General features: G+C 43.2%; 1 protein-coding gene across 1 annotated transcript in view; it reads right to left on the reverse strand.

Annotated features, from left to right (window-relative positions):
* Window positions 1–3,842: 3,842 nt before the first annotated feature.
* HDX (highly divergent homeobox) overlaps window positions 3,843–14,361 on the reverse strand; it is a gene marked incomplete at its 3' end in the record, with an annotated part of 42,068 nt that continues 31,549 nt past the window's right edge. The window contains exons 6-10 of the mRNA XM_084269049.1: window positions 13,387–13,594; window positions 10,203–10,282; window positions 7,342–7,425; window positions 4,912–5,034; window positions 3,843–3,968 (exon numbers count right to left, since the gene is read on the reverse strand). Coding sequence (XP_084125175.1) covers window positions 3,843–3,968; window positions 4,912–5,034; window positions 7,342–7,425; window positions 10,203–10,282; window positions 13,387–13,594 — 621 coding nt within the window. The remainder of the gene's footprint in view (window positions 3,969–4,911; window positions 5,035–7,341; window positions 7,426–10,202; window positions 10,283–13,386; window positions 13,595–14,361) is intronic.

Below are 14,361 nucleotides of genomic sequence, written 5' to 3' on the forward strand. Positions count from 1 at the left end.
CAGGCTGGTCCCCGTTGAAGATGATGGTGTAACTGGTACATTCCTTTTTGCACTCGGGGGACTGCACAGCCTCTGATCCACTGCTTGTCTCTTTTCAGACATTTTTATTGCCTTATCAAAAAAGAAATACTTGGAAAGAATAAAGTGCAGTGCTGCTTCGAGCCCCAGGCACCCCAGAAAACTGCCACTTGCATGGTACAGCTGGTCACATATGATTAAATCCAGCAGGAGTTCACCGGCTGTGGTATTTGCTGTTACTCCTGTTAGACCTACAGACCTGGCAGGAGCACAGCCCGTGGGGGAACGATAGGAGACCCAACCTCAGGAAACAACTTGTTTGAGTACAAGAATCAAAGACTTCCATTGCTCCCCAAGGACAGCAAACATCTTGTCCCTGGTTTCAGGTGGCTGTTCTGAACTCTCTTTTCCCACTCTGGTTCCTTCAGAGCAACGGATTTCATCGCTCATGTTCCGAGAGGTGTGTTAGGAACAAACCACTGGGGAAGTCATCTTTCACAGACAAAGCAAATGAGAGTCTGTGCAAAAAGGTGAGAGAACCATCAATATGTGGCACTGGTGCCACAGTGGTTGTTTGAATTACAGAGCCAAGCCACTGGAACAGCAAGGGGGACTCACTCCTGTCATCACAACACACCTCAGCATCAGCTTTCTGTCACGAGAGGTCTATGCAGATGATGAGCTACCACTTAATGTGGGCTATCATCCTATGAACGGAGAAGGAGTGGTGACCCAGCATGGCATGCCATGGGCCCACAGCACCACCCCAGTGTTTGCCTTCACCTGAAGAACTTCCTGAACTTTGGCTGGAAGCGAGAATCCTGGTGACCGCATCAGCGTGTGATGCCTGTTGGAAAGATACTCAGCACTTACTAAGGTGAAGTTGGAAAGGAGCCTGCCCAGCTCTAACACTGCCCTAAGGTCCAGCAGAACAAGTTGCACGCATCTGGACGCACGCACCAACCGCTCAGCACCCTAACGTTGCCTGTTCAGGACATGAGCAAACCAAGCAGCCCCGAAATCACAGAGCACCTCTGAGGTGCCACAGGTATTCTTGTACCGCCTGCGGATGGTTGTTGTGTGACAGGACCTCTCTGGTGGCTCCTCAGCCATGGCGCTGCAGAACTTGTCGTCGCCGCAATGATCTGAGCGATACCAGTAGTGGTTCCATTAAGAGTTTTGCTTTACATGTGATTGGAAATAAAAAGTGATAGTGAAAAAACCCACAGGGCAGCTGTACAGGATCATCCTGGCCAGGATTTTGATACAGGAGAATCGTTTCCACTCACTCTTCTTGAATATCCTGAAACACTGTCAGGTGTTTCAGGGCATGAAGAGTGCTCTGTCTGTCACCACCCAGGAGAAAAGGAGAAGATGCCCACAGGGATGATGGGGTTTTGACTGCAGCTCGTTCCAGACACACATCCTGAAGGGGATTCCAGCTTCCTTGAGGAAAGGGACTCAAGTAATGGCTCGAATCTGGGAGTGCTTCCTTCAGAATGAATTCCTTCCATTTGTTTGGTATATGGAACAAAAGACACAGCAAAATATCAATCATCACTGAAAGCCTTTCTGGTGTAAAGGTGGATGACTTCACTGACCATGGAATCAAGAACTCTCATGAAGTGTCCTGCCTTTTGCCATGGGAATTTAAGTAGAAGCAGCAGGAAAACAGGGATCTGAGTAGTGGAGAATCACAGTACTATTTTTTTGTATTGTAACAAATCTCACAGAAAACAAGAAGTTTCAATGTCAGAGGCACCAATTTCCTACCTAGAAAGAAGAGTAAGAGGAGGCATCGCTGCCCCAGTACAGAAAACCTTCTATAAATGAATTTTTCAGTGAGCAGAGTTAAGGTTGAGTCCTGTCTTACATCTGAACGGCGGTATTATGAACTTTGCTCACAAACCTTAATTAATTTTAGGCTGGCGATTATGTCAACAGGCATGTGAAATACTGCTCCTCCTTTGAGTAAGGCTGGAAGGATGAGTCTGCCAGCCAGGATGTGACATCTCAGCTCGGAAGGATGAGTAACCCACCACTTCCCTCCTGGTTACACCGAGTGCTTTCCCTCTCTCCTGGATGCCACTCCGGCTTTCAATGCCTGAGCTCAACCACAGGCCCAAGGTTTTTTTGAGGTTACTCTTTAAGAGGTGTTTTGGGAACTAACTGAGCTGTGTCGTAGTCAGAGCTGGGAAACTTCTGGTTTTTTTAAAACAGCATCTGAAACTCCTACTGTCCTTTTTGTAGCTGGCATTTACCAGTGGTGTTGGAAGCTCTCCATGCCCAAGGACAGCAGAGAGGAACCTGAAAGAACAGAGCTCACTACTGATACTAAAAAATCTGCAGAAGTAATTAGGAAAGAACAGACCGGACTGAGAAAAACCCTAAACCTGTGAGTTAACCCCAGAATTAAAATAAAGTGTTATTTCCCCAACACTCTGGATTTTCCGAGCTCCACCTCAAAACTGCCGCTGAAATTAAGGGGATTACTTCCTGTGCTGCATGAATAAGGGTCCGCCAGAGTAAATAATTATTTGGCATAAAATCAAAAGATGGGGTGTTTTACCAGACTGTGGAGGAATCAGTTTCAAAAATGCTTGAAGAATATTCAGATTAGAAGTTACAGAGCATTAATAATTTGGCTGTGCACCTACGTGCCCTGCTAAACTGATCTGAGTGTGTCTACACGTCTGAATGTGTCTGCACATCATCTGAATGTCTCTCATCACACACAGATGAGTAATGGGATTCAATGTGAATGACAGCTGGGAAGGGAGAAATTCGCTTCAGTCCTGCCTATAGTCAAGCTCACAGTTTGGAAATGGCACCTGAGAGTTGCCAAAAAAGCCATCAGAAAGGGCTGCTTCCAAACCAGGTCACATTTAAAAGATCTGCAAGGCTCACTTCCAAACACTCCAATACATTTCAGGACACAGTAACAACTTTGGGGTTATGACAGTGTCCTAATTGAACGGAGCAAAATTTATGGAAAATTACATAACCAACACTTAAACCAACAAACAGAACTTCAGCATTCAGACTTGACAGATAAAGCCTGTAACTACATTCATAAAGCCCTAAACAGTAGTGTAAACATCTAATAACACTGCTACTCTGAGAATATCAGAAAGTAGCTATCAGGTTTCCCATTTTAATCTAATTTCTTACAACACTTGTGACTGCTTCTTTACATTAGTTATTTATTGACGAGAATTCAGATTTTTCAGTTAGCCTTTCAAAGGTTTTTTTTCCAGCTACTTTGGTCAGAGAATGGAAGATTCAACAATCTGAAGTCACATCTTGAAAAACACGTTAGTTTAATTTCAGATTTTCAAAAGGGTTCAAGCACAACTCATAAAAAGCCCATTATTCTATTTGGATCTCCAATTTTTAGTCCACCTACCTGAGTAAAAATGGGGAAAAAAAATAACAAACAGGAGTGGTGAGCAAGCAACTCTGAAGAATCAGCTGTCTGGATAACATAGGGCATTTTTTTCCCATTCCTGGATTCCCTGCTCAAAAAAAGACTTTGCTACAGAGCAAGAGTTATTCTGGAAAGTCAGAAGTTCTCCTAAGCAAGGCAAACCCCTAGAAGTGTAACCTTTCCTCACAGGGTTCTTTCATTTACCAAAACCACCACTGGAGATGTCTTGACGCTGCAAGCTGTAGTCATGCCACACCGCAGTGATCCTTCAGGAAGGTCTCCTTCACCTTGGGCTTTCTTTTTATGGACTGAAGAACACTGGGTAGCCAAACACTGTTCTCTTCAAACCCCCATGTTCAGAGGGGTTTCCTTTTTTTGTCAATTAAAAAAAAATAAATCACAAACTGTCTGAGGCGTTCTTCTCCGATAAAGACGACAAGCTGAATGAGGTATCATCGGGCTCTGGGGATGCATGGTTGAAATCCATTTCTTCTAGTTCAGGAGGTAAGTCTGAGAGCAGTGCCTGAAAGTCAAACAATATCACATTACAGCATTAGCTATGTGTTTTAGGTCAGCATTCAAATGTTGTTTAAGCATATGTATAGTGGAAAAACTTTGTTGAACTTTTTAGTCAGTGTCGGACTGGAACAGTGTTGTTTTACCCATCTGGGATGGGTAAAAATACAAACAGTCAGTGTTTGTGGGTACTGAAAGAAAAAACATCGTACTATGTATATTCATTTATGTATTTTCAACATGCTGAACCTTTAAGACATATATAACCATGCTATACTGGGAGCATGCAGGTGACAGCTAGATGCTGTGTACGAGACCATTAACACTGCAGGGATTTATTGACTTATCTCAAAGATTTCAACTTTACTTCTCTTCATACCCAGTTCACGTGGTTTTATGAAAACAATATGGAAAACAACCAGAAGCTGATCTATTCTGGGTGTTTTGGATGAGAAAGCGTTCTAAGCTTCTTTCTTGAACATTAAAGTTTCTGTTTTTACCCCTCAAAAGCAGCAGACTGTAAAGGTGAAAGTAAAAAAACATAAAAGCAGCAAAATCTCTTCCTAAATAACCCCCAAAAAGTTACTGCTACAAGATGTGATCCAACCAGGCGTTAAAAGAAGTGCTAGGTATTAATACAGTGCAGGAAAACAGATAAAGCCTGGCTTTTTTTCCTAGATCTCCCATCTCTGATCTCCCAACAGACAGATCCCAGGCCCTCAGCGCACACCGCTGCACTGGTTGTCCCTTTGCAGAAGTCACACTCCTTTGTCCATGTCCTTGCTTGCATAGATTGCAAGATCTTTCTTTTGTTTAAAGCTCTGGCTTGTCTCATATGCTGTTCAGCACAACACTGCTCTAATCATAATTTGAGCCTCTGGAATAAAACCAAGGGAGTGATAGAGCACAGAGTTAGGCTTACTGTTAGTAAAACCCACTTCAAGACTTACCTGCTGCTGTTCTTTATCATCTGATTTAATAGCAAGTATCAAACTCCGAGTAAACGTCTGTAGTTCAAAATACTTCTGTTTGTGATTCTCCAACTCATTCTCAATGAATCTGACTTCTTCATTCTGTGGGGAAAAGTACAGAAAGTTCTGGAAATAATAAATAGTTCTGCATCACTTCAATGATGCCTAATCATGCTGGAGTCAAAACTAAGGCACTGCAGGATTACTGACTCCTTAAAGCATTAATGATGTTGACTGGGGGTTTGATAAACCTCTGAAAAAAGCCCTGCTTTTAATTTTGTAAGGATGACCTCCAATTCCATTTTATAATAAAGAAAAACAAGGCCCAGGTCTCTGCCTAGAAGTGATCTTGAAGAGGCAAGCGGGGTGTGAGAAGAGATGGCAAATAAATTCTGTGATTACAGCCAGAGACTTGACACAAAGACCAGGGAAAACTTGGAAATTCCTTGAAGCTACAGCGCCCGCTGGTGCCGCTGAGTTTGACACTTATCATGAAGTGTCAGGTCAGCAACCTCCCCAGGTTCCCTCAGGATGCACAATAAACAGGGGTGTGTTTATGAAACAGGGAAGTATCAGCTATGGGCAGGGTGCAGCTAAAAAGGCTTTTTTTTCCAACTTTTGCATAACTATGTGTTACTGTACTTGCAAAGCACTTGATGAAAAAATAACAGACTTAATTAAAAATTGAGGTTTGGTAAGTACTTCAGCTCATTCCAAGTATCTCTTCTCCCCCAACCTTACCAGCTGATTGGTATGCAGCATCAAAATGCTAAATCTCTTGACCAGTGCAGAGCTAAAGTTTCTTTTCTCTGGCTATTTACCTTTGCAAAGACCATGTAACCTCAATAAACAGTTGGCTTCTCAAGGTCAAAGTCACTGTGGATTTTTGGTGGCACCAGCCACACATCCTCTGCAAGACAGTAACAGTAACACGTAGCCAGAAACTGTTAGCAGTGCACCACACACCCTGGATTGAGGTTCACAGATAATTTGCAGTAAGTCTTGCATTTACCCAGAGTATCAGAGGCAAAGAAACCCACCCTTGCTTATGCAGCCATGTGATTAATTAGGCTGGCAGCTCTGCATACAGAATGCTCCTCGATGGCTCGTTTTGGTGGCAACAAATAATGACATGGGCAAGTTTCAACAGTGAAACTATAAGGTGGCATTTTGTTTTCCTGTTGAAATATGTATTCTTTAATAACATAGAATGATGCTTTGCTCACATCTACTAGACTGGTTGCAATTCAACTTCAGTTGATAGGAAAATGACCTGGAAGGTCTGTAAAAAGCCTTTAGAAATGGTTGCTGGCTTTATTTCCCCACGAATTCACATTTCTTCAGTGAAAGCATTGCTCACTGCACTGTTTCAGGTTAAAAGAACTTTGAGAATAATAATCCTTGGGCTTTCACTGGAAAATTAGCTGCATGCATTTCTTTCACATGGCCATGCAGGAGTTGCCTGTTTAGCAAAGGATTTTGCCCAGCTGAAGAAGGAATTCAGATTTAGGCCGGAAACACACTGGCACAAAGACTAATCACTAATGTCAAACAACAAACCAGCAAACAAGGTTCTGTAGGGCATGCTGTCACAACAAGCCTTTCACTGTGGTGACAGGTGACATTAAGAAAAGGTCATTCCCTCTCCATATTCATTCTCCACCGCCCCTACCAGGAAAACACTGCTTGAGGGAGTGATTTTGGTTCTGAGAAGATGAGCTATTTATTATCCTGCTAACTGATTATCATTAGTAAAACATACTTGGGTATTTAAGGAAAAAAAATCAGCTAGGTATGTAAAAACGTGCTCCATATAGACCACAGGACTGTGGCTGCTCTTAGGAGAGCAGCAACACACATACGACCTTCACCCTTTGGGAGCACACAGCAGCTGTCAGGTATCCAACTGCTTTTCCTCCCTCCCACAACTTCTCCTTCCAGACATGATCTGCTCTAGGCTGCAAGAATGACGACTTCTTCTCAGATCCCCCTGCTTTATTAGGGGATTCCAGGTGCTCTGTCCCTTTCTGGAGCACCATGCTGCAGGTAGAAGCTTGCTGTGACACTCCAAAGGACAATTCCCACACAAAAAGGAAGTTCTGGTTTAGAGGCTCAGGAACTTGCTTGTTTTGGGACACGTGGTGGGGGCTGCAGATGGCCACAAAGAGAGTAATGTAACTGCTCTGCAGGAACGGGATTCTTCCTACCTCCCTCTAGGTTGAAAACCAGGTGATCTGGCTGGAAATAGGATGAGGAGATGTGGCTGAGGGTGATGTGCCATGACACACCAGGTTAGAGCAGAGGAGCCATGGATTCCCACAGGCCTTCACCAAATTCCTTAAGGACACACCAATCCAAACCTTCTGCAGAGGACTATCCTGCTTAACATCCCCTCGTCTAATTACTCACCTTGTAATCCAAAAGAGAACTCATTTGATCCACTTCAGAATTACTTATCATGTCGCTTTCTTCGTCATCTATGATTTCTATTTTCTGAAACAGAAGTAAAAGGTTCAAACACTGGAATGCAGAGACAGACAGACAACAACCCCCATCTCAAACTGGCACCAAAGGGCGATGCTAAGAGGACCTTCTGCTCGCTTGTGAGAAACAGAATTGCACAGCCCCCATTAGATGGCAATCATGCACCTCAGCCAGGAGGAATCCAACTCCAAGCTGGCGGTACTCAGAGCTGCTGCCACGGTGACTCAGGCTGTTTACAGAGGAGCCATATCTCACCGTGCTGTTGGCGTTGAGCTGCACGCTGCATCTCATTACAGCCTGCCACAGCCTTTTATTCTGTGAGCAGCATTTTATTCTGTGAGCCTTTTGTTGAAGACCTCCTGCAGGGTGGAGAAGGTTATGGAAGTTTATTCCTCTGGAGCAAAACAGACGTTATGGCAAGTGACAGGCAAGTCCTACCTGACCTGCTGCTTGGCTAAGGAAAGGAAGAGGTCTCTCCTCTGTCCACATTGCAAGTCAAATGCCCTGAACAGCGGAGGATGCTGATAGAAAGAACAGTGCTGAATGCACACACAGACATTTTCACTTCATTCACAAAAATTCTGGGGAGGTTTTTGTATGGGGTTTCTAAAGGTATGCACAGCCCAGGATTAAAGGCCAACCTCACTACTGTTTGGGAATGTGGTACAACCTTGGCTTGAGTTTGAAAACATTCCCTTTTCCATTATTTCACACTTGTATGTCCTGGGTTTCTTTCCACAGAAAGCCTCCTTGTGTAAGACAGTTACATTTAAAGATTGTTTCAAGAGAACAAACCACAATATTTACACACTTTTACTACTTTACATTTTTACACTTTACTACTACAAGATTTTAACTTTTACTCATATTTAAGCTAGACCACAGAGAGGTGGAGTGGATTTGAATCAGACAGTGGTAAGAAGGGCATTTTGACCAAGAACTCGTAAGGGTAACAGCATAGATGAAATCACAACTGTCACTATATTTTTGAGAAGAAAGCAGAAGAGGTTTGAGGGGGGGGGGGGTTAACCATTTTTCATTGTTTTGACAGTTGCAATCATTTATGAGACTGTATATAGTAAGTCAAAGCAATTTTACTACTCTTTTTGCTACCCCGTTTAATAGGCAAGGGCCCACACCAACACAACACCCTGTAATGGTTTGTTCCTGAGGTGTTATATCAGAGGAAGTTTCTTCTCTGCAGCATATGTGTGTGTCATCAGAATTTTCCTTCTAATCACCAAGGAGAAATCCCCCAGGAGAGGTTAGTCTCTCGCTAGTCGCGCTCACCAAGCTCACAGCTAGGTGTGGAAGGTAGGGAGGGTACAGCACGTTTTCTGTGCTGGGTGTCTGACAACCTAGCTGAAGTGATAACATTTCAGAGGCTTGGTGCCACAAAGACTTGCTGCTGTATCTTACCCTGAGTAACACCACAATTCAAATAGTTTTGGTTTCAGACTCAGCCTGAGGAAAGAGTCTTTAAATAAAGACCACACATTCACTCTATCTTTCCTATAATAATACATTTTAAGATAGCAGGGGAAAGAACAGATTAGAATTTCAAATAAGAAAACCATCTCTCTTACAGAAGGCCAATGTATGTCCCACGTTAACAGCATACATTTCAACAGCCTTGTCACGGTGTTTTCAGAACAGAGTAAGAAAATACTATCACTTTTCTCACCCCCCTCTTATTAAATCAAGTTATACACTGCTGGAGTTCAGGTAGCCTGGAGAACCGAGTCTCTCAGACATAATCTCTGCAAACCTTCCACCTTTGTCATTCCACATTCTGCATCTCCATGGCAAACACATCTGTGTGATACCCAGAGTGGTTCTACCTGAGGTCACAGCAGGCCACCGAGGTACACAGAAGGGAAAAAGGCAGCTGTTTCTATTTGGGCAACCACAGAAAGCCCAGCTGTGGGATGTCAGCTTGTGCAAAAGATGACCACATATCAACAACAGAAAGCAAATGTTCTCTCCTATGTATGGAGAAAGGGAGGTGAGAGAGAACAGGAGAGTCCCCTTCACTTCAGGTTGTGTGCAGTTAATGCAACAGAAATGTTCTTGCTGGGTTCTGAGCTGCTGGTGTGTAAGCTCTGACTGCCACAAGAGCACACTGGGAACAGGAACCATCACCTGGTCATTCTGCAGACAACTCTTAAGATGAAAACCACACTACTCCTTGGGGGTCTTCTCTCCTCTTCCTCCTCTCCTTTCCTCTAACCAGAGAGAAGGCAGTTAACCAAAGGGGGTACATCACATTATTTGCCACGAGTCTGCCTTTCCTTCCTCCTCTCACTGCAGTCAGTCAAAACCAGCAAGAACTGTGTCTGACTCAGTGTGAACCTAAGTGGGAAAACAAGGAATATCTAAATAATGACCTGCCAAGGGTATGGGAATGAGGAGCACATAGCCACCCTGGGATAAGCTTACATATTCAAGGTTTGCTATGGAGAGGAAGCACCAGAGATAGCTGAGAAAACCATGTTCAATTACAGTTCTGGGGTTTTATTCTTACTGTTCTACCACCCTGGAGCGCTCCAGCACAGAACACTGGATTGTTAGAATACAGAAAAATCTGTGTCATATGGTATCTGCTGAGTGCACATGGCTCTGTGTTTTGGTACTTCCGGTAGTTTCTTTTAGTGCTCAACCAGTAAGGAAGGATTCTTAGCACATTCAACTGAAGTTTTCACCTAGCAAAACCACCAGTGTTGGGTAATAACCTCAAGAGCAGCAATCAAGGAGGTCAGGTTAGTGGGAAAGAAAGGTATACATACCACATTATCAGTAGATACTGGATTCTGGTCATCATCTTTGTGACCGATTTCTTCATTTTGAAGAGCTTCATTTGTCTCTTCTGCAGAAATAAATTAGTTTTTCAGATTTGATGCTGAAGGAACACTAATAGTTTTTACCACTAAACATGTCACATCTGCTAGATAACAAAAGCAAAGTCGTATTATCAATGGCTACTCATTAAAAATACCAAATTATTAAAAAAAGACATATCACAAGTATTTCAGGCCAACATCATGCCAACTGCTACCTGGAACAACAGGAACACTATCAATTACTCTCTTGCAACTTAACAAAACCTTCCTATTTTTAGGTTCAGGATGGAATATTTAAGAGTGAGAAACAGTTTCACATCAGTGGTCCGTGGAACTTTTTAAAAATTAAAACAAATCATTACATGGAACATCCTCCATGCCTTGCAGACACTGATTAGCTTTGAACCAAAACCTGATTACGCAGATTGTTTCACTCTTGTATGGCAAAAGTTTATTCCCAGCAAACCTAAGCTGGTCTTTTATGTATAAGCAAAGTACACACTGGAGAACAGAGCAAACCTTATCCTTAAAGCTCACTCACAAGCACTAGATGATTCCATTAGCCCTAACTATGGCCAACGTGAAGAAACAAAAGAGAGAAGCCTATTCACCACTTTGATTATGTGTGTCTCCCAGATTTACTTTAATTCTCCACATTAATATACTGTTAAAAAGAAAATGGCTGATAACAGGAAATCAGAAGATAAACCAAAACAGAGGCAAGACAGCTATGATAAAGAGCTGAAATGATGCCATTAATAACTAGGCAATTAATTGGAAAAGTGCTAGTAAAATGACAGCTCTGCAAAGGGCAGAGCTCTCATCCCAGGGGTCAGTCTAGCTGTCTGAGGCAAAGAGGCATGGTGAGCAGACAGGCAGCAGGTGGTGGGGTGGGATACTGATGGGGGGCAGATATGACACAGGGGTGTATCACTTCCACACAACCAGAATTTAACTGGAGATCACCAACACTTGCAAAGACAGGATAATGTTTAGGCCAGACCATACAGCAAGAGTTAAGTGGTTTAAATAACTTTTTTACCAGTTAAATATCTCTAAAGTTGTTTCAAATAAAATTAATCTGCCACTGGTCACAACTTCAGAGGACAATTTCTGCTAGCAGCAAAAGCAAATGGGTTGAAATGGGCGAACTTTTAAGTGGGAAGGGAGGCAAGACCCTGTCATCACATGCAGAGGAACAAAGGTCACTGCAGATGCACCTCGGGGACTCTGAAACAGTCTGAAACACCAGTCACTGGGTGATCCTGACAGTCACCACCTGGATTCAGTCGTTGAATGAATCAGCTCCCTCCAGCACTTCCAGCCCTTTAAATACCCACACTCAGCTAACCTGGCACAGCTACTACAGTCTCCACAGACCTCTGTTCATTTACACAAAGTATGGGTTCAACTAACACGTCTAAAAAAGTTAAGGCATTATGAAAAATGCTGAGTTTTGGATTGGAGTACGTACTACATTTTAAAAGGAAGAGCCATCAACACCATCATTAGGTGGCAAAAAAATATCTCTTTTCTGTCTTTGAGAGTGGGTGCTTTTTAGGTTTTTATTTTAATAAATTAGTACCAAAAGTTGTTTTTCTCAAACATTTAAAAAATCCACATATTTGTGACTGAATAGTACACTTGATTAATGGTGGAAGCATTTTCCAGGAATCTTGCAATAAGCTGAGCTGCAGCAGAACTGGAGAAATGAATAGAGACAATTCTTGTGGTAGAATAAAGGAGGGAAAGTGGGATGCCAGGATGCTGTGGAAATCCTTTAGTTTTCCTGCACTTCCTTCAGCTTTGAGTAATAATTTACTCCCAGCCTTACAGGCTTACCCTGTTTTACGAAAGCCTTGTTCAGTAAATGGGGTGTTATTCCTCACTTTAAGCTACAGAGAATCCAGACTCTTCCCCTGTCACCATTTTCTTTCAAGCAGATCTGACTAAATTGGTTCCTTCCACACCTCAGGCAAATCAAGGACTTAGATTCTGCATCTCACTTGGCTTTCAATCACTTGACCCATTTCTTTATCATCTTCTTCTCTTTACAGCAGAGTATGACAAAGCTATCACAAATTCATCCCCAGCAGTTCCCCTTTTTTCCAGTTCTTTCCTTTAAATTGTTCAGACAGAATGACAAGATCAGGTCTGGTATATTAAGCTTCAACAGCATGCACTAGATCAGACTTTCTTTTAGTTTAGAGAGCAAAGGGTTTATTGATCCCTTCTAATCAGAAGCACTGGGAGCAATTAGTTGAGCTTCTGAAGCTAGTGATTGTGCTGAGCAGCAGTTCATCTGCCCTGGGCCCACGGTGCTGATGGACAAGAGGGGAAGGCAGAGATCAATGAGTGTGGTCAGGAGGCTCTGGGAGGCTGGAGGAAAAGGGAATTCAGCTCAAGACACTTATCACTCAAGAACACACAGGCAGTCCTAAGGCTTTCTGAGTCGGACCCTGCTACTGACTTCTATCCTTTCTGCTGGCTTGCATTTCTGGTCAGAGACCACATACACACCTCAGAGAGCTGAACGGCAGACGTCCTGCTACACTCTGCCACACTGCAAAGCTCTGTGAGTTCAAGACCAAGTTTGAGCAGGTTTATCTTCTGGCCAGCTCTCATCAGCATGAGTTTAGTATCAGGAAAACTCTAAGTACATCACTTGGAGTGAGTGGGTTCGCATGCACCGGTGCCTGCTTAGACAGGAATAGTTGGTGTGACTCAAGTAGGAATGGACAGTCAAGCTGGCTGTGGAGAATTGGCCAGGTAATGGGCAGCTTTTTTTAAATCTGGGCTTCCTTGGAAGCGAGACTTAAGACATTTGTACTGTCTGTCTGTCTACCTCAACTGCAAACCCAGAACTTGTCATTCAACTTCTGATGAATCTGGCAGAAAGAGAGGTCTTAAGATAAGGGCTTTCTGCAAGCTTTGTGACAACAAACCCAACCAAATCCATATAGAGAGAGGTAGGATGAGACCAAACTGCACCTTCAGCATGGCCAAGGTAGATAACTTGCAACTGTTAAACACTTGCAGACATTTTTGAACGTGTACAACAGAGAATCCAAAGCATGCACACTGCACAGAATGAAAAGATAGGCACAGTAGTAACTGCATTTTCAAATACCTTGTGAGCTTCCTTCAGATAAGCAGATTGATACTTCATCATTCCTATCATTATCATCCCCCACTTCAGTAGCAGTTTCCTCTCCTGGGTTAAGTGCTGATTTAGAAACAAATTCAGATTGATCAGAGAAATCAGCAGGACCTCCTCTAGGGGGTGGGACCTCAATCCCCATTAAACGGTATTTCCGTCTTCGATTCCCAATCCAAGTCTTGTAAGAGAAATAAAAATGAACTCTATCAGAAACTATAACAAAAGCAACAGGCCCACAACCAAGTGAAATTAGCACATTTCTACGATAGGAACAAGAGTGTAGCCAGCAATGCAAGGGAGGTGATTATTCCCCTCCCCAGATTTGACCCTCATGAGGCAGCTTTCTGGAATACCGTGTCCAGGCTCAGTCTTCCAGCACAAGGGGAAAGGGGAGGGAGGTGTGCAGCAAAAGGAAAGGAAGCAGCAGTCACAAGTTGCAGCAGGGGAAGCTCTGACTGGAAGTATTAAAATACAAAAGAACAAAAAAAAAGGGGAAAAAAAAAGCTTTACAGTGAGGGGCTGGAGTCTGTAGGAGTTTTGGCATCTCCAGCATTGGAGGTAGTCAACATTTTACAGGATAACCTGAGAAACCTGACCTAACTCAAGTCAATCCTGCTCTGAATAGTCAGACTATGTGACCTTGTAAGGCCTCTCCCCACCTAAAGTATTCAACGCAAGATCTTTGATCCAGGTTCTCCCACCCTGCATCCTCCACAAGGGGACTAAAGCATCCAGTGGCCCATCGGTTCCAGGATTTCCAGCACAGAAATTGCCCAAGGCGGTAGCTCTACATCCCCTCCACTTTGATGACAAAACATAACTGGGCAGAATTAAGTTCAGAGCCATGTTCTCCTTCAGTCCTTTGGGTGGAAGAAAAGAACTTAAGAAACACTGTTTGCAGTAAGGTATAGAAGAGCATGCTGTAAACAGTGGTAGGACATGAAA

This window comes from Gallinula chloropus (genome assembly GCF_964237585.1).
Source record: "Gallinula chloropus genome assembly, chromosome: 11".
NCBI lineage: Eukaryota > Metazoa > Chordata > Aves > Gruiformes > Rallidae > Gallinula > Gallinula chloropus.